This window comes from Chinchilla lanigera, unplaced genomic scaffold, assembly GCF_000276665.1.
Source record: "Chinchilla lanigera isolate Chin_1 unplaced genomic scaffold, ChiLan1.0 scaffold00016, whole genome shotgun sequence".
In the NCBI taxonomy this organism is placed as follows: Eukaryota; Metazoa; Chordata; class Mammalia; order Rodentia; family Chinchillidae; genus Chinchilla; species Chinchilla lanigera.
Genome location: NW_004955417.1, coordinates 16,936,622 through 16,956,870, shown reverse-complemented (window position 1 = coordinate 16,956,870; position 20,249 = coordinate 16,936,622). Strand labels below are relative to the sequence as shown.

The window sequence follows — 20,249 nt, the reverse complement described above, 5'->3', positions numbered from 1 at the left end:
GGCGCTTTTGCCTCTGAGCTAAATCCCCAGCCCCAAATACTGGAGTATTTTAGAGTGGGGACTGGAAGAAGACAGTAAGATAGTACGAACACAGACACAGCTTAACAATGCTCAGTGTTATTCTGGGTGTACTAATAACATGGAAGCTCCCATATCCCTTTGTCTGTACTGGTTCAGCATGAAGTAGGGCCATCGTTGACTAACAATCTCACTCTCCCAAGACACTGTAATGTAAACATTTTTTCATTTTTGTTTTGTTAGGGAACAAAAGAACGGGACAGAAGAGGTCTTGATGCACTCAATGTTAAGATATTTGAGAGCTCACAGCACGAACTTTACAGTACTATCGTTAAGATTACCAATTCAAAATGAACATCTCTTTGTTTCCTTTACCGTTGAGGCTAATGACACTAATAATCACTAGAATGCCCCAAATTTTCTAAAGCACTGACTTCTCTACCTTAATTTTTTAAAGAATGTGTCCTTTTATGATGCTCCTTGAATATAAATGTTGTAGTTCAGAATTTTTTAACAAGAACTAAGTATTAAAAATTCTCACAACTTTGCTTACTTTCAAAACAAAAGCATACATGCTGAAAACCAGATAAAAGGAAAAAAAAAAATCACCCCAAACTTCCAGCTACTTAACTGACCCTCTTTCTGCTGGCTGTTAAAAACAGTTGTAATTTACCAACAAAGACAAGAAAGCAAAATACAAAAATGAAACACAGACAAGGTAATTAATTTTCTATAAAATTACCTTACTTTTATTTATTTATTGGTACTGGGAATTGAACTCAGGACCTTGCACTTGCCAGGCAGGTGCTTGTGCCACTGAGCTATACTCCTGGCCTGCCTTACTTTTAAAATATAAAAACAATTGAGCCAGGCATGGTGGCACCTGCCTGTTATCCCAGCACTTGGGAGGCTAAGGCAGAGGGATTGTTGTGAGTGCAAGACCAGACTGGGCTACAAAGTGAGTTCAACACCACCCTGAACTGCATAGCGAGACCCTGTCACAAAAAGACCAAAGAAAAATAAAATAAAATATAAAAAAAAATCGTATCACTGCATTTTACTATATACTTTTCAAAAATGCATAAGTAATTTAGACATTTAAATATGAGTTTTCATCAGTGATCATAGTCACAAGCTCTTCAAAATCAATTTTCTCTTTACTCGGACTTAATGTCCAAGTAGCAACAACTCAGTTTATTGCTCACAAAAACAAAGAAAGAACCACTAACAAAAATGAATTTTAAAACCTGCAGAGTAGCATTTACCTTTCTGTAGCTTTTGACTTATTTGCTTCATAGGGCATTTACACACATCAATTAAGGTGTATGTACAGACGTAAAGCGCTACATAAATTTTCATTTCAAATGTGTAGTGCTGGGCATTATACTCAGCAATGAAAAATGAAAACAGTTATAACTTCTGCTCTAGAAGAACACACAGTATAATGGTAGCTCCCCTTCACAGGAGGGTATATCACGACTGCAGTATGGTATATATGTAAAAGATTTTGCACGCCATCAATAAGGTTATTATTTTTTATTCTTAGTCATATAAAATAATAGCAAGTCCATATTATCTATGATATGAGGATGTTTCACCTGACAAAGAATGAAGAAGTAACATTTGGCAGAACTGCCTTCCTTGACCTTAAACTCAACAGGAAACCAATCTAGTTCTTCTACTCGCGTTGTAATGTAAATATCACTCAAATACCTCAGAACTTCTTCTGCTTGCCAGGCTGCATCTTCCTCTTCTTCCCACGCATTGGTATTTTCTTGCCAGGTATCCAAGTCGCCTAACTCAGACTACAGTGAAAAATAAAGCCAAAGTAAGATAGCAGAACCTTCCCTTCCCCACAAAGCCATCAAGAATATCTTTAAAAACACAACTGAGAACCCATCACTCTCCCAAGGTGTCTCAACTCCCATGCTAAGTCCTGTACAGGCAAAGATGATTTCGTCCTGGTTTGCCTACAACTGCAGGATTCCTAGTAATGCACAACTTTCCGGCCATCACTCCTGGCCAAGTCTACCTTTCCTCTTACATTTTATGGGGTATCCTTTTATATTTAATTTTCTACTTTTGCTTACCTAGTTTGGAATAGACAAGAACAGATTTTTTTCCTGTTTCTCTTTTCAAAAGAGGAAAGGCACAGAGAAAAGAAGAAAAGAGACTGACCGGCCCCAGACCTAATTAGAAATGCTTGACTATAACATGGGCTGAGAAGTTGCCTAGCCAGCATGCTCATCTCCATCTAAGTACACACAATTTGTGTTTTTCCAGTGGTACGGCCGGTCTCCAGTCCAGGTGACAATGACAAGCCAGGCAAGCTTACCCCTATTTCTACTTCATGCTTCCCTCTCCCTGTCCTACATACCTGATCATCAGGTTGGTCAATACCTTCCACTATCTCCCAAGCCAGACCGCTAAATGGCCATTTTCTTTCCTCTCAAGAACGAGTGAGAATGACCATTCTAGGATACTCAGGTGTGACAATACCATGTGTAAAATAACTGGTACCAGTATGTGCACAGATTTGTTTTGAGTACTTAGCCCGAAATATGAATTTTTTGGATTTTCTTCCCCTGATCATATGTAATACCATCCTCTGGTAAAAATTATTTCTGATTATCTTCTTTACCATATATTTCTAAAAGTAGATAAAGAAAAGAGGCATCACTAAAACAACTGAAACCAAGTATAAATGACTTGATATGCTGTAGCAATTCACACTCCTGAGAGGTTGGTACAAGTCTTCTTTGTTTGTACCTTTGTCACTACGGATATTGGCCTTCTTATTTTACCTTGGCTAATTTGCTAAGACTGACTGAATTTCTTCAAGAACTAGTAAGATCAAAGTTTTCTTAATATTACCAGGTTATCTATATCTTGTTTGTAAATTTTCTTTTTATTTCTTTTTTTTTTTTAAGAGGAGAATATATTTATTGAGGGAAAGAAAGTGTCTATCCAATTGAGGGACAGAAGGGGGCCTGAGTGGGCTGCCCTAAATTTTCCATTTATAATAGTTGTCCTGTTTTTCCACTCAGGTGTCTGGCTGTTATGTAAATAAGAGTTCAATATAAAAAAATTTAAAACTAGTAGGACCACTGAAAAGGGTCACATCTTTAGTAGAGATGACCTTCTACACAAAAAGGATAAGACAGATTTGCCTACATAAAAAGTAAAAACATCTGCCCATCAAGCATATCCAAAACAAATTATAGAACAAACTGAAAAACATAAAAGGTGCCAGAAAAAAATAATATCACTAGTATAAAAGGAGTTCCCACAATACAAATGATGAATTTCAGGAGAAAAATACTGTTTGGTTTCAAAAAATCTAATTATAGAATGGTATGATACTTTTGGTACAGAGAATGAAGTCAAGTAGATAACCATTCTCATATGCAATCACAGCCCCTCCCAACGCTGTCGGCTTGGGTGGAAAATAGGTAGGAACAGCACGGAACACATGTACTGTATTTACCCCTTCCAACTCTGTAAGTGGCTCTCTATGTTGACAGCTTTACAATGAGAAATTTTACAATTACAATAACATAATTTCAGTTTGGACTAATTCTATGGGCAGGATTGAACCACTTTACTACTGTGGATCAAATGTACATGAATAAAGTTTAAGATTGAGAAATAGAAAACATTAACCAGTATGATGTTACACAATTCAGAGACGTACCTATAAAGTTACTATCTGTCACAGCATCAAGTAACTGCAGTTTGTTACTGAAGTTTGTAATTAGGTGTATGATCATTTACTCAGTTACGCCTCCCCCAGCAGAATGCGTTCTTCTGAGGTAAGAACCCTGCCTTTCTGCTTATTTACCTCTGCATCACTAGCACCTAACACAGGGAGTGCATTACTGGGAATGGCTGTTGAGCAATGAATTTAAAACATGCATGAACAGGGATCTCCTGGGGAAAAGGGCCTCCGAAGCACCTGTGCAGTTACCATAAAGAAGATTCATAGGACAGATAAATGTGGCGATTTAAAAATATGTCCCCAGACTCCTTCACTTTCCTTCCTTTAAAAGGTATAGCTTAATTCGTCTCCCCTTCACCTGGATTTAGACCGCCTTCTAGTGAAAAAGTCAGATGACAGTGACAACATACCCTTGTAAGACCATGCCTGAGAATGCACTGTGGTATCTCATGACCTAGCTTGCTCTCTCTTGGGCCTCTTGTTTTAGGAAAGTCAGCAGTTATGCCGTAAGGACACTGAACAGTCCCACGCAGAGATCCTCGGCAAGGAACTGAGGATTTGAGCCAATCACCAGCATGAATTTGCCAGCCACGGGAGCGAGGCCGCTTCAAAGGATCCCTCCAATGTGAGTCAAGCCCTAGTCAAGCCTCGGGCACCCTGAGCCAGAGCCATCCAGTTTAGTGGCCCTGGATTCCAGACACACAGAAACAATATGAGACAATAAATGTCTCTTATGTTTAAAGTCAGTGAATCTGGGGTGGCTACCCAAGAGATAAATAATAAAATGAATGACATTTCTGCTTAAGCTTGAGTCTGAGGAACAGTCTAGGTATGCGTGGGGGGGGTTTGTTTTGTTTTGTGTTCTGGCATTGGCACCTACAGTCAGAGCCTTATGCAGTACTGAGTACCTTCCCAGCACCTTATTCTAGTTTCATTTTTTATTTTGACACAGATCTCCCAAAGTTGCAAAGATATGCAGGCAGGGCTTACACTTGGACTGTCTTGCCTTAGCCTCCCAGTGTGGGGATCACATGCAAGCACAACCACACCCAGGGGTGTTTGTTTTAAAAAGCTCCCAAGCTGATTCTGCTGTGCCCCTAAGATTGAGAACTTCAGTCTACACTGTGCAGTATTTTTTCAGCTTTAAAGAGTTTCACTTTAAGTCAAATACGCTTTAAATCAAATCATAATTTAAATGTAAAAATGCTCTATGAGAGAACAAAAATATAACTCCAAACTAACACGCTGCTGGGCTGGAGATGCAGCTCGGTGGGAGCACTGGCCTGGCAGGCACAGGGCCCTGCAGGGTCTCACTTCCAGCCAGAACAAAGCAAGAAACAACACACATTCTAACTTGCTATGAATATTACGGTCAGTCATTTCAGGGGCGATCTTTTCCAGTTCTTACTGCCTACATAGCACGTTTTCTCTCTTTCTTGTGTACCATGGGTCCCTGATCTTAGTCTCTGATGTAGTTTACAATCTCACAATATGTCAGGATTAGTGCAATTCCAGGTTGACTTTTTGTAAACTGCTAAACATGTTTCAAAGTGACAGAAATATAATGTTCAATGCACTTAAGAGTTTTTTCCTTTCCTTTAAAAAACAAAAAAGACAAACGAAACCTTTATTACCTATCTCCCATTAATATACTTACGGATTGATGAATAAAAGGCATATCTTGTGTAGCTGCTAATCTGCTGGAGAAACCTGTGCTGCCGTCTGGGATGCCAAAATTTAAGGGCTCTCTCTTCTTAACAACAATCTGCAAGATCAGTTGAAGTAGGATTAAAGGGATACTTTACACTGAGCTATATAAAAAGAAATGACCATTGCATCTTGTAATTACTTAAAATATGCATTCTTTTCAAAATTTACAATGTAAAAACAAGAAAAAAACCAGTCTGTACAGAGTACCAAACTTTCCAAGTAGCTGTCACACAAATCAATTTCATACTACAAAGACGGGCACAGCACTTTTAGAAAGAAAAATGCAGATTACAATTTTCCTCTCTCCTTACTTTTCTTGGATTTCCAAATACAATTAGGTACTTATAACTTTTTTTCCTTCCCTTCCTTCCTTTCCTTTCCTTTCCTTCCCTCCCTCCTTCCTTCCTTGCTTCCTTCCTTCCCTCCTTTCTTCCCTCCCTCCTTTCTTCCTTCCTTCCTTCCTTCTTTCCTTTCTTTTATTTTTGAGACGGCATTTCACCATGCAGTCCAGGCTGGCCTTAAGCTCAATTTGTAGCCCAGGCTGGCCTTGAACTCACAATGATCCTCCTGACTCGGCCTCCCAAGTGCTGGGATTATGAGCATGCACCATCACACTCAGCTAAATAATTATCTTTAAATAAATAATAGCCTGCCAAAAATGAGGTATCTATAAATAATTAAGTCTTTCAGGCTAATAGTATTAGAATATTTTGCTTAATATCTTATAAACTTTATTAAAAGTATTTCCATCCTAATTAATTTAATAAGGCACTATGAATGTTTACTAAATTTCTATGGAAAACAACAACACACTTCCACAACACAAGGTATTCATCTACTGAACAATTTAAAGGATCCCTGAAAAAATACACAACTTTATACTTTTTAGTATTAAGACATTTGTACAATTCAATGTAATAGAATGTAAATGCTGTCAACTTTGGTAATACAAAAATAAATGTATAGCTGACACTGACTAGGTTAGAAGAGGGTAGGGAATTTATTATGAAGTATGAAATAAATACTTATTTTCCATGTTCGACAGAATAACAAATGAAGCACTAAGTGTGTTTCTCTGAAACAGAGTAGACAAGAATAACACTATGTGAAGAAGTTGGAAGAGAGTTAAAGGTAGCATGAAATAAATCGTCACTTATCATAGTATAGCATCACAGGACAATGTCTGTAACTGATAAATCAAATGGAAAAATGTATGCATTATATAGAGATATTCCGGCAAGCACTAGGAAAACCCCAATAGAGAAAGTTACTGAGTGGCTGCTTCTGGAAGGGATAGAAGTCTGTCATGCTTCCATTTGTACTTTTATATTGTTTGATTTTAAAAAGTACATGTACCATTTTGATAAAAAGGAAAACACTCAGCCATTTTACTTTTACCAGTAATTTCCTGCATCTCTAAAGTGATCCTCTATATTCAGCTCAAAAAAGATTAAATAAGGTGGGATGGTTAAGGTGAACACAAGGTTCTCAGAGCCCTGCATCACTTTTATAATGGTTATAAACAATGGGATATACTTAGCAGTTTGCAGGTATCACCAAATTGTGAACTTGTTAGAACTGTTATCATACTCAACTTAGTCTCTCACACACAGCCTGGAGCCTAGAATCTGAGATACAATGGGCTTTCAATAAATGCTTAGCTATAACATTAAAAGCCTGGGGGATATAATTTAATAGATCTATGTCTAGGCTATCTGAATATAAAAAACTTATTTAACATAACAGAAAACAAAATGATAATCACAAATAGATTTTCTAATGAATAATAATAATCATATTGTGTAACTTTAACTATAGGAATTTGAGAAGTTTAACCCTCAAAGGCACCGATCTCCCACACACTTTCTGAGTTTTCCTTATAGTAGGTGTCATGTCCTTAAAGTAGTCAGGCTCCAGCTGCTCCACAGCGCTCTGCTGTGTGGCCGCATTTCCGTTCCCTCCTTCCACCTTCACGCTTGTGGGAGCATCTTCATCCCAGGACGTCCACTCTTCCACATCTGTCTACATTCAATTGATCAACATGGTCAGCAACTATTAGAAAAATGGGCTTTCTAAAATACTACTGGTTTTCAAATTTTAACTCACAGAAAATGTACATTTCAAATCACACAGAATCAAAAGTTTAAAAAATACTTTCACTGAGAGTCATACTTTCACATTCTGATATGTTCTGTTCTCTTTTATTTTGTTCTACACTGACCATTTTTGCAATAATTAAAAGCAAAAAATAAAAAGCAAAACAAAAACAAATGCTTTGAGAATTAAACTGACATTAGAACTTGAACTTACAACTAAAGTTTCCACCTAACCAAACTGACTACCTGATAAAACAGAACAAAAACATCAGTATCCCCACAGCATTTACGTAAGGCAGTATCTTAAAACGTAATATTCAAAATGCTCATGAAACAACCCAGAATTAATTATTCAGCATGCACAGAACCAACAAATCTTACTTCATGTGGAAAATAAGTAGATGTCAATCCCTAGATGATATAACTGGTGGAATTATCTAAGACTTTTAAATATAAAAGTGCTTCAAAAAAGAATAGCGAACAGTTGAAACCACGGGGAGAAACAGAAAACAGCAGAGTCAAGATAATATGAATTTTACAACTACAAATTGCAAAAAAAATCCTATCAAATTAATTTTGTGACTCATACTTGCAATCCAGTTTGAAAAATACTGTTCTGAAATACATATTCAATTTTTCAAAACAAAATTTAAAAATTACCTGCTTAGGAACTGATGAATAATCAACGGTAGTTGGCAATGTAATTTGATCTCCACTTAATTTCCTTCCTCTGCCAGATCTAGAACAAGTATGACATAATTTATTTCAAGAACCATCAAAATAAGCATGAGTCAAAAGGATTACAGACAGTATTTTCCAGGCTTACAAATCATTACTGATTTTAATAATTAAGCTGTAATGAGAGAGCACGAATGTAGACATCATGTGAATGTCATTAAAGTCTTGGGCAGGTTCAGTGTAGATGCTGCTTGAGTGGAGGCTTAGAACTACAGACAAACTCAAGAAAAATACAAAGTCAGAAACAAAAACTGCAAGGCAGTTCCAAATCCCACTCACTGGAGTACCGCGGGCTCTGCAGGGAAAGCTCGGGCACCTCCACCACGGCAACCTGCGTGGCTTAGCTTCTCGTGCTTTCCTCACCAAGCTCCTTGCTCAGACCAGCTAATAAACTACTTAAAAAGTCTAAAAATCACCGGATTAAACTGAACTGCAACTGACTTTTAAGGATTAGGACGAAAAGTACATTAATCAGGATCTACTTCACTCAGTTATTAAGAACATGGGCTGCAGAGTCTATGTCACCCATGGTGTTCAATGTTACTTCTCCTGAATCTAGTTAGAATTACCTAACCTCTCAGCCTTAACATCTACATCTACAAAAAACCAGTATTCAAACTTTTGTAAGGTGCCTGTGAGGATCTAAACACATTTAAAGTACCTAGGCAGTGCCTGCTACATAGCAAGACATTGAAGACATGGCAACTATTACAAATGGTTAGTGATTCTGCTTCATTTCCTGTAATCTGTAAAGCATCCATTTAGAGCTAACTTGTAAAGGCAATTATGTGTACTAGAAGTATAGAAGCTACATTTTATTTGTTTAAAGGATAAAGAGAGAACTACTATAATCTATTACAAAATTTCAAACCTGAAAGAATAAATAAAATCTAAAAGGTAGAATAGATACTGTGAAAGGGAAAGAAACTGCTCAAAAGGAAAGAACAATTGGGGTGAGGGAAAAGAGAAAAGAAAGAAAGAGGAGAAAAAAATAAGTATGTATGCATACACTAGATAGCTAAGATAATTGTACTACTAATTTGTATTGCTTTATGGAAAGGAGCAGTTAATGTTTAATTGATCAGTCTTACATGCCTATATTTGTTTAACTGAGTAACCAATCTGAAGATAACAATATGTAATACAACAACCATTGTTAATTTCCTATCACCTAGTCTGAAATTCTGTACTGCTTTTATTTTTGTGTTGTTTTGTCTGTTTGTTGATATGCTTTTGTTCTTTTAAAAATGAAAAAAAATTTAAAAATGGTAATGTCAGCAAAAAAAAATTATGACATAGCCTGGCATTTTATAATACATGCTCTAGTTCTTTTTGACACCTTGTAGAAGCTGATCCTAACAAGGGTTGGGTTTTACTTAAAACTGAATAATCATTCTTAAATATATTCACACTGAAAACAGAAACATAGTGACAACAGGAAAGTCCTTAATATTTTAAAATCAAGTAAAATTTCTTACTCTAAAACTAATCCACATTGAGCAGAATTTTGGAAAATATAGATACAAAAAGTGAACACTCAGAGTTTATAACCACTATTAACACAGTGCTTCGTTTAATCTTTGTATTTCTGGCAATTCATATTCTTTTATTCTACTTTACCTAGTGAACTTCTGGCCATTCATTTTCTGATGATTTCAATACCTTGTTCACCATTTGTTCTACTTCTCAAATACTACCTTCTTGGGTAATTTCCAGTCAACCACTTAAAGTTTTCATTTCCTTCTTGAATTTCCTTCCAGTGATCATCTCTAGTTCATCCATGTATTCCTACTGCAATGCCCTAGGTTTTTTTTTTTTTTAATCCTAGGCCATTCTAGTTCAAGTAATGAATTCAATGACACTTAATTATTGAAGTTTCAGGAGTTCTCAAAGGCCACGTAGCCAGGTATTGCATTTTCTAGCCTCCCTTGTGGCAAGGTGTCCATATAACTAAGCACTGGACTATAGGCTGGGAACAGAATAGTCGGATGCAACTTCTAAATCATACCTAATAATGAGATAAAGTGATTACTATGTACTTCCTCTTTTATTCTACTTTAGTTTGGACAAAAGAAATACCTAACAGTTCCACAGATTAAGTAGTTAGCCCAAATAATTTAATACTTACATATACTTTAAGTAGGCTTCCCAGCCACTTGAAAAAGAATATACAATAAATTTAAAGAAAATGTAGAGTTTCTATTGTGAATGAAAAGGAAAATTTCTAACTACTGCTGTGTGTGTGTTTGCTGGAAGTCTTAGCTTCTCAAGCTGTGGAAGCAGACTGGGGGCTGCCATCTTCTTCATCTTCTGTTCTACATTAATTGTGATGCAGTACTTGCTTTTAATGACAACCTAAAACCTACCTTTGCAAAGATGTCACAAAAATACAAGTAAACCAAAACTCATCTCAAGCATTAAAAACTATCCACGCTAAGGTACACTGCGGGATCTACTGGTGAAAATGTGAAGTGCCTTGAGTTAGGAGTCTGCAGTGTTCAACAGATGTTGACTGTCACTGTGTTTCACTGGAAAATTTAAAATATCTTACGACAGCCCCATATATGTTATGAGAAGTCCGAGGCACCTCAGTGCACAGGTCATAAATTGTAACTCTAGGGTATGGTGATTTGATAAGACTGACAGAATTGGAATCTACAGATAATCTACTGAAGTAAATTACCTACTCTGACTACCCATTTTTTCTGGAACGTTCCTTAAGAAACATTGTTTTATAAGGTTTCTCTGTTGAAGTTTTTAAAATAAATATAACATTCATAATGCGAGTACAGACAGATACTTATGCTTAATTTCACGTAACCACCTTAATATAGTCCAATAAAGAAACAATACATAAAAAACTCTGGGAAGACTGTAACAAAAACCAGGTTATTTCTGAAATTCTATAGTATTTAGCATGTCATTTCAAAGAACACAAATAAATCTCTAACTTCTAAATCTCAACTGGAGGAAAGATATTTTTAAAAACTATTAATGAAAGAATATTATAATCAAGGATTTAGTGTAAACAGCATCTCTTCTGCCTTTCTGAAGTTCCGGAAGAACCTAGAACCAATGAGGAAATAAACAGGCCAGTGTGAAATACAATTTGTTTACCTGCATATCAACCTCTTTAGAAACGAGAATACTGTCGCGAGGCAGGTACACACTTTAAATAACCGGAACTGAGTGACGGCCATGATGGGGTTCCAAACCTGTGGGAAAGGCACACAGAGATCGGGGCATCAAAGCGCTTTCACAAGCCATGTTTCTGTTCTTAAGTCAAACTGAAAAGTCCTTATGCAACTGAGAAAAAACATTTTTATTTTTCACTATAAACCACAAATAGAAAAAAACACAGTAACTTTTTTAAAAATGCAAATCATATCAACAACTGAAGAAATTAGATCTTAAAGTTTTCAGCAGTTGTAAGGAATAAACCCTTTTCATTCTGAGTGGTTTTTGAAAGTTATTTTACTTATATTATCCAATACAAATAGAATTTTAAAAATCTAAACAGTATGGAACAGTATATACTAAGTCTTTTTATACCTTTTGAAGGTTGAACCATATGAACATAGCACTATTCAAAGTATTTAAAACATTTTAATCTGTAGCTAGTTAGGTTTTACTATACCCATTTCACAGAAGGGAAAACTGAGAGAAGTCAGCTTATTCAAAGTCACACAGCTAATAAATTTAAAGCAACTACAAAGTTTATTTAAGTCCAGTGTGTCACAAATCTGGGGGGTCTATTCAATGAAATATGGATATTCTTAACAGTCAAATAATATTCTCTGGTAGGAGCTAACAAAGGCGATAAAAAGATACTCAATAGAACAGGCAACAGAAAACAGTAGTAATACCAGATGGGACAAACTGTAAACAAACTGCAAAATCATAGTCTTATAAACACAACCATAATGCTAGTTGTGTTAAATGAAAATTGCCTGAAACCCTAATAAAAATGTGGAAACAGACTGGACAAAAACAAAAAGGTCCTATTATATGCTGCCTTTAAGAAACACATTTTAAATATAAGCTACAAATAAAAGTAAAAGAATGAGAAAATTACACTATGATAACACTAATCAAAAGACAGTTGAAGTATTTTAATGTCAGAGAGACTTTAAAAAATTATTAGGTACAAAAGCAGTGATTTCACAAAAATAAAAGGGTCTATTAATCAAAAGAACATAACAACACAAAACATTTTGAAAAACTTGCCATTACTTTTAAGCAACTTTATGCTTATATTTGATAAATGAGATGAAACAGGCAAATTCTCTGTATTTGATAAGTGAGATGAAAGATACAAATTATCAAAGTACAAGAAACAGATAACCTAACAATCTCTGCACTGATTAAAGAAATTGAATTTGCAGTTAAAAATCTTCCAGGTCCAGATGGCTTCACTGATAATTATCCAACACTTAGGAAGGCATGATACCAATTTCCAAACTGCCAAAAATCTGAAAAAGAGAGTTTTTCCCAACAGTGTTTCACACTGACATTATACTAATCCAAAGATACAACCAGAAAAAAATACTAGACACTAACACTCCAACACACTTCAACAAACTCCTTAACAAAATTCCTTAACACCATATTGGTAAATGGAAGCCAACAATACATAAAAGGACACTACACCACGACCCAGGGGCTTAGCCCAGAATGGAGGGTTGATTTCACATTCAAAAGTCAAATGTGATTCACTGTATTAGCACACTGGAAACGGCGGCATAACTGTACTGCTGGTGTTTGATGGTTTGTTCAGGGGAACAGTTAATGATAAAAGGTTTTTTTTTATATTTAGACCAATTTTGCATGCTTAGATCTGGTAATCTGAACAATTTACGTGACAACAATTTGCAGTATAATATTCATTGGTGAATTCCTACAATCCTGCCTAGTGAAACTATGTATTGTGTCTAATGTTCTTTGAAATTATTATTTTCTTATTCCCTTTAATGATCTGATCCATCTTCTATTCTTACATCTGGTAATCTGAGCAACTTTGTTGAAGATAACAATATGTAATATAACAACCACTGTTAATCCCTATCATTTGGTTTGAAACCCCATACCATTTTTAATGTCCTTGCTTTGTTTTGTTTGTATTTTGCTATTGTTCTTTTTTTCTTGTACTATTTTATTTAAAATAAAAATTAAAAAAATTTATATATGAACTTAGGGAGAAAAAAAACGTGTAAGCATCTTAGTAGACAGAAAAAAATTTTAACAAATTATCTATTCTTGATTAAATAGCAACTAAGAATAGAAGGGAATTCCTCAGTCTGATCAACAACACTGAAAAATGTCTAGTACCTCCATTAAGATAATGAACAACACAAGCATGTCTGCTTTTACCCCTTCTGTTCAACATTGTAGGGAAGGTTCTAGCCAATGCAATCGAGCAAAAAAAAAAAAGAAAAAGGCACCCAGATTGGAAAGGAAGAAGTAAAACTGTTTTCCCATGTATAAAATGCAGTGGATTGTACAATCAATTGCATTTTTATAAGTAACAATCAAAAATTGAAATAAAAATTGATGGGCCTCAATAAATTTGTGATAACTAAGGATAAATCTAATCTTATGAAATCTAATGAAAGGGGCTGGGGATTTAGCTCAGCGGCAAAGCGCCTGCCTGGCAAGCGCAAGGTTGTGAGTTCGGTTCCCGGTACCGGAGAAAAACCAAAAAAAAAAAAAGAAATCTAATGAAAGATGTGTATGCTGAAAACTACCAAATATTAATGAGAAAGATGTAAAAAAGCTTCATTACTTTAAGAAGACTTTTACAGGGCTAGACCACTCATACCATTAAAATACTAATTAATTCTCCCCAAATTGAGCTACAGATTCAATATAATTGCAATCAAAACCTCAGCAGGCCTTTTCTCCAAAACATCAGGAGCTGATCTAAAGCTCATATGGAAGTGCAAAGAACCTGTAATAACCAAAACACTAAAAAAGAACATAGTAGATGGACTAACACTGCCTGATTTCAAGGCTTGTTGTAAAGCCACAGTAATCAAAGCTGTGTACTATTAGAGATAATATATACAATTAGATCAAGGGAAAGTACAAAAAGTAGACCCACATTCATAAGAACAATTAAAACTGACAAAGATATAAAGACAGCTTGGGAAAATGATAGTCTGGAAAAACTGAGTATCAATATACAAACAACAAAAATCTTCAACCATATCTCACAGCATTTGCAAAAGATAATTCAAAATAGATTAAGAACACTGAACATGTGTTACATTAGAACACGTCTAATGTAAAATTTGAAATTTCAACACTTCTTAAAAAAAAAAAGAAATCAAAGTAGCCCTGGATCAGAAAAGATAATTTTATTTTTAAGTAAGTATATTAAAGGATGGTCAGCATCTTTAAGCATCATGAAAATGCAAATTAAGGCCACAATTAGAAACTATTAAAGACCTATCAGAATGGCTCAAACTAAAAATAATGGTCACCCCAAATACTGGCAAGAATGTAGAACAGTTAGCACTTTTATACATCAGGGAATATAAAATGGTACAGTCACTTTAGAAAACAGTTTGGTAATTTCTTACGAAGTAAAATAAACATCTACCACATTACATGGCCATTCTACCCCTAGGAATTTACCTAAGATAACTGAATGCAAATAACCACATGTACATCAAAAGGTGAACAGATAAACAAACCATGATATACACATGAATATATAATGGAATATTACTCAGCGATAAAAATGAATGAAAATTTCAGATTGTGACTCAAATCCTGAAAGAAGTCATGAATACCATTGACATCTTATACTGTCATAACCCATTCTAGAGAGCCAATTTCCATCAAGAAACTAGGGCCATTAGTAACAAATATATTTCCAAACTTCTCTAGGAATATAACTTTAACTTCACAATAGCATTTCAATACACTGTAGGAGCTACTTCTTACCAAGCATTCTTGTTGGTTCTTAACATGTAATAACTCATTTAATGCTCTTAACACCACTGTGAAGGATTTGAGGAAAGTACTATTTATCCTTATTTTAGATAAGGAAACCAAGGTACAGAAGAGTTAGGTAAGCTGCTGGAAGTCATAGTGCTGTGCAAGTTCCAGAAATGGGATTTGAACCTAGGGAATCCACTTTAAAGTGTCTGAGTCTTTAAAGATCATACTCAAAATGCCTCTGATGATTAAGTAAAGAGATGTATTTTTATATAAAACAAGTTCTACAGGAATTAAAAACTCCAATCATAGCAATGATATGAATAAAAAAATTCTCAAAAATGTTAAAACAGACACACTGCCATTAATCTTCCTCAAAATACTCCCCCACTTCCAACACACTTATCCCGTCATTCTTGCCACTTTCGGAAGCAGCTCTGGAAGTGCTCTTTGTGAGTGTCTTTACAGGTATGGTAAAAATACGGTGACTGCTGCTGTGAGTGACATCCAAGATAAAAGCAGGCTCCTACGAACATTCCCGTACCGTGTTCTCACCCCTTGCTCCACTGGATCTGGCACTGTACGAGTTTGGTTTTTCTCCAAAGTCAAAACGACACTGAAATGTAAAACATTTCTGATCAACTGAGAATACTGAGGCCGCCACAGCAGGGCAACTAAACACTCATACAAGTTCTTCAGAAATGACTAGAATGATGGGATAAGTGTGTTCAAAGTGACAGAGTTCTCTGAGGGAGACTTAACAGAAAGGGATCTTTTTCTGCAATAAACTTTAAAAAATTTAAACATTCACCATACTTTTCAATCATGTTGTGTGTTTATTTTAAAGTTCCCTAAAACGAATTTTGGCAAAGTTAAAGTTGCATATATTAAGTAATCCTAAATTTTCCCTTTCATTCTCAAGTGCAAAACAGGGGAAAGGAAAATAAAATATGGTAATCTATGAAAGATGGTCATTCTTCCACTTTTGGGAGGTAGAACAGATCGTATATTAAGTTGTAAGAAATGACACAGAGATACATACACACACTTACAGGCATGTTTCTGATAATGGAATTTCATGTTTTAACCTTTGTTTGCCTTTTATTTGTCCAAGGAGAAAAATTACTGAGCATCTGAAATCGTGATTTCTGTGTTGGAATAACCTGATAATGTATCATCCCATTTCTAAATTTTCTAAATGAGGAAGCGAGATACACTGAAGTTAACTGTGCTGCTCGCGGTGAAGAAACTAATAAAGTGACAACCAAAACTCACTGGTTTCCCAGTTCATTATTAACATCTTTAGAAAAAATAACAACTGGTTAATAGTGTATAAAGCGGTGATTTCAGTAGCTGAAAAATGTGATATTTAATTTTTTTTCTCAAAGCAGAAAAACAGTATATTTTGACTTCTATACATATTTACTTAAGAGGGACTAAAAGCCAACTTAATAGCTATTAGGTAACTATCATTAAACAGTTACGCATTCCTTCTCAAGATTTACATGCTGATTCATTTTTTAAATTACTATGTGTGTAAGATAAGCAATAACCTTTATAAACATAACAAGGCTTAAAATTGATCTGGAAACTGAGAGTGGTGGCACATGCCTGGAACCCTGCACTAGGGAGGCTGAGGCAAGAGGATCCCTCAAGTTTTAGGCCAGGCTGGGCTACATAGATGGGTTCAAGGCCAGCCTGAATTACACAGCAAGACCCTGTTTCAAAAAACCAACCCCCGCAAAACAGAACAAAAAAAATACAATAAAATAAAATAGATCTGGATAAATACAGCATCACAACATGTTCTTTTAAAATAATTACACAGGAATTAAAGTGGAGAAAAATGTTGTTTATTTCCTCAACTTCACTTACATTAAATGGATTAAAAATTAAATGGCAAGAAACAGTGGTTACCTCTGGAGAAAGGGTGTGGAAACATTAGGAAACTAAGATCTATACGTCTTGATCCTGATGTAATAACATCATATACCCTACTGTGTAAACTGCTTTTCCTCAATATAAAAGTTAAAACACACACAAAACCAAAAAGCAAGGAAAATGTACTTAATTCTCCAAATACTTGGTACTGATTACTCTGTAGAGCCATTACTGCCAGTCATTTCTTTTCCCAGGGTGGAAAAGGGCTTAGAGACTACTGTATTCATGATACAGTAGTAAAGTTCAGAAGGTTCCCTCTGCAACTGTCATGGACACATTTCCATACACTTGCAAGTGCGTGTCCTCTTAAGCCGAATGACTTACTACTGAACGCCTGTGCCGAGAGACAGCCTACTGCTTGAAAAGGTGGGAAGAACAGTGCCCCTCTGAGACAGTGACCAGGAGCAATTAAGTAATTTAAATGCTTCTGTCAAATGCTTCCCCATCAATGGTTTACTCAGGTTCAAAAAATGCAGTAACGCTGACTCCTTACCAGTTTATACCCAAACTGCCAAAAAGGCATTATTCAATTTCCCAATATTGTCCAGACTGTTTCCTAGCTGCACTGAAATCTGCCTGGTATAAACCTTTATCTCTTGGGGGAATTAATGTAAACTCCTCATTCCAGTATCTTTCCCTTACTGAGAAACTTGCATTTTCAGCTTTGTACGGTAGCTATGTTCTGTATCAGTTACCCGCCCTGCAGTCCTCTAGTGGACCGTATTTACTTGGTTCCTTCAGCTAACATTTGCAAAGTACAAAACGGGAACGAACATCCGATTGCTTCATTATGTGTAGAATTAAAATGGTCAATAAGAGCTTTCTTTCAAGCTGATCTGTCAAGAATAAAACACTCAAAACAAAAGGAAACTTACCCAAATGTAAATTTAGCATAAAGTTGTTTTAAAAACAGACCTATAGCATGTGACTCATGCGGGGAAAGGGAAAAGATACTCTAGCAGACCATTCTGAAAGAAAATGGCAATATTCAGGCAATGGAGATGGGTCTGAGAACAAATTTCACTCAGAGCTTTGGTAAGCACAGCCATTCTCTTTCCACAAACAAGGTTGGTGTCATTATGCAATAAATATTTGTCAACATAAAGGTCTCCGACAGCAGCTGGAAATAAAATTTAAAGTTTTTTCCAAGAGAAAACCAAAACCAAGTTAGGCATGGTGGGGCATGCCTGTAATCCCACCACTCTTTGAGGCTGGGGCAGGAGGATCCAAGTGTGATCGCAACCTAGGCAAGCAACTTGGCAAGACACAGTATCAAATTCAAAACAAAACAAAAAAACCACCATTTGGGATGTAGCTGAGCGTGAAGGCCCTGGATGCAATTCTCAGTACCTCATAAAAGGAGAAAGGCAGACTACTATTGATTACAGAACAGCATTCCCCCCTACAAATTAAGAACAGGCCCATTCTGTGGAACACTTGTAGTTGGGATTAATGAGACAGCTCTAGTTCACTGGCCATTTATACACCAAGTATCAGCTCACTTAGGCCACAAAACCATCTTCCCAGACAGACACCACTGGCCTCATTCACAGGACTGAAGCATGGTTCCCACATTCCCACATCTAATGACCTGGCTCCAAACCTCACTGAGTGAATTCAAAAGCCAAGAATACCTCACTAATAATGAACATTTCCTTGTAGTCTAGCGAAGAGATTGTAATTTTCAAGATAAAACTCTCAACCAGTTGCAAAGTAAGGAGGCAAATACAATCAAGCTGGTTATCAAGAAACACTTCCCATGTTATCAATCTCATTGATTTGCAGAAGTTACCCTTCAGAACCCATATTTATGTTCCCATTCAATTAAATGAATATATAATAGCACCCACTACCTAACAGACACTACACTAGATTTCGAAAAAACACTCCCAAACCAGCACAGAGAATCTCCTTCACTGCTAATTACCATGAGCTTGTATAGATACTAATTCCTCTTCAAATGCAAGTGACTTCAGGCTTCAGGACCTGATCAGTGTTCCTTAGTTCCTATTTCTAGGTCTCAGCCAATGGCTGGCACAGAGCACCTTACCTACGCTCAAAGTATTTTTGTAATGAAAGGAAATTAACTGAGCAATTACTTCAAGACTTCCGGTTTACCACTTCACTCTAAGCCTAAGGACAACCAAAAGAAGAAGAGTTCACTATTCCCATTTAACAGATGAGGCTGACTGATGATTAGCCCGGGCCACACATGGATTCAGGCACCCAGGGTTTAGACAATGACCCTAAGCCCGAGCTCTCACATCCTACTGCACGTGAGAAAACTTTTAATTCATACACGTTGTTCAGTATTTTTTAAAATGCCCTCTATATCACCAATTTGATATAAGTATGTAAGGTTTGCTCTTTGGATACTTTAAAGTACTTTTTTAGATATCTGCCGTACTAAGAAAATCTAGTAAAACTGAAGTCTTCTTTAAAATTTCTAGGAAAATACAGAGCGGAATAAAGTGCAGGGCTATGAAGCAACTCGTCTTCAGGGGCTTTGGAGAAATATCTCTAGGAAATCAACAGGAATGAAAGCCCTGCTATGTCAATCGAGAGAGATTTCCTACAACTGAAAAAAAAAAAAAAAGCATTAGAAACTGCGATTAAAGGTATCCCTTTCCTGTAATTTTCAGGAAACTGCTCAAGATCCTATAGCGGTGGGTCTGTTACATCACAATTTATTAAGCCAGTAAATTTCTACACATTTGAGTAAACAAGTGCTGTATTTCACGAACTGCTGAATTTTTTCATACCAACACCTAAAACACCGTATCATCTCGTAGAGTATCTTCACGTTAAGTCTGCAACTCTCCGAAGCGGGTTAAAGATCACAAAGCCCCAAACCTAAAATTTACCTGGATTTTCTCCCACATGAGAAAATCAAAAGTGCAGCCGCAGCAGCCAGTGAGAGCAGCGGGCTCGGAAGTGCGGTCTGCGAGCCTGGCCAGGAAACGTCAACATTTTTTCCCCACCTCCGGCCAGGGAGCCAGGCCGCGGGGCTGCGCGGCGGCAGGCCAGGCCCCCGCGGGGCTGCGGGCCGAAGCAGTGTGACCGCAGACTACCCTCGCACAGGGGGC

At 36.4% G+C, this 20,249-nt stretch overlaps 1 protein-coding gene across 1 annotated transcript in view; it reads right to left on the bottom strand.

Moving 5' to 3' along the window:
* Nucleotides 1–15,836, bottom strand: part of Ebag9 (estrogen receptor binding site associated, antigen, 9) — a 17,842-nt gene extending 2,006 nt beyond the window's left edge. The window contains exons 1-6 of the mRNA XM_013512747.1: nt 15,767–15,836; nt 11,398–11,495; nt 8,203–8,281; nt 7,310–7,468; nt 5,394–5,501; nt 1,732–1,823 (exon numbers count right to left, since the gene is read on the bottom strand). Coding sequence (XP_013368201.1) covers nt 1,732–1,823; nt 5,394–5,501; nt 7,310–7,468; nt 8,203–8,281; nt 11,398–11,480 — 521 coding nt within the window. The 5' untranslated portion in view covers nt 11,481–11,495; nt 15,767–15,836. The remainder of the gene's footprint in view (nt 1–1,731; nt 1,824–5,393; nt 5,502–7,309; nt 7,469–8,202; nt 8,282–11,397; nt 11,496–15,766) is intronic.
* Nucleotides 15,837–20,249: the final 4,413 nt, after the last annotated feature.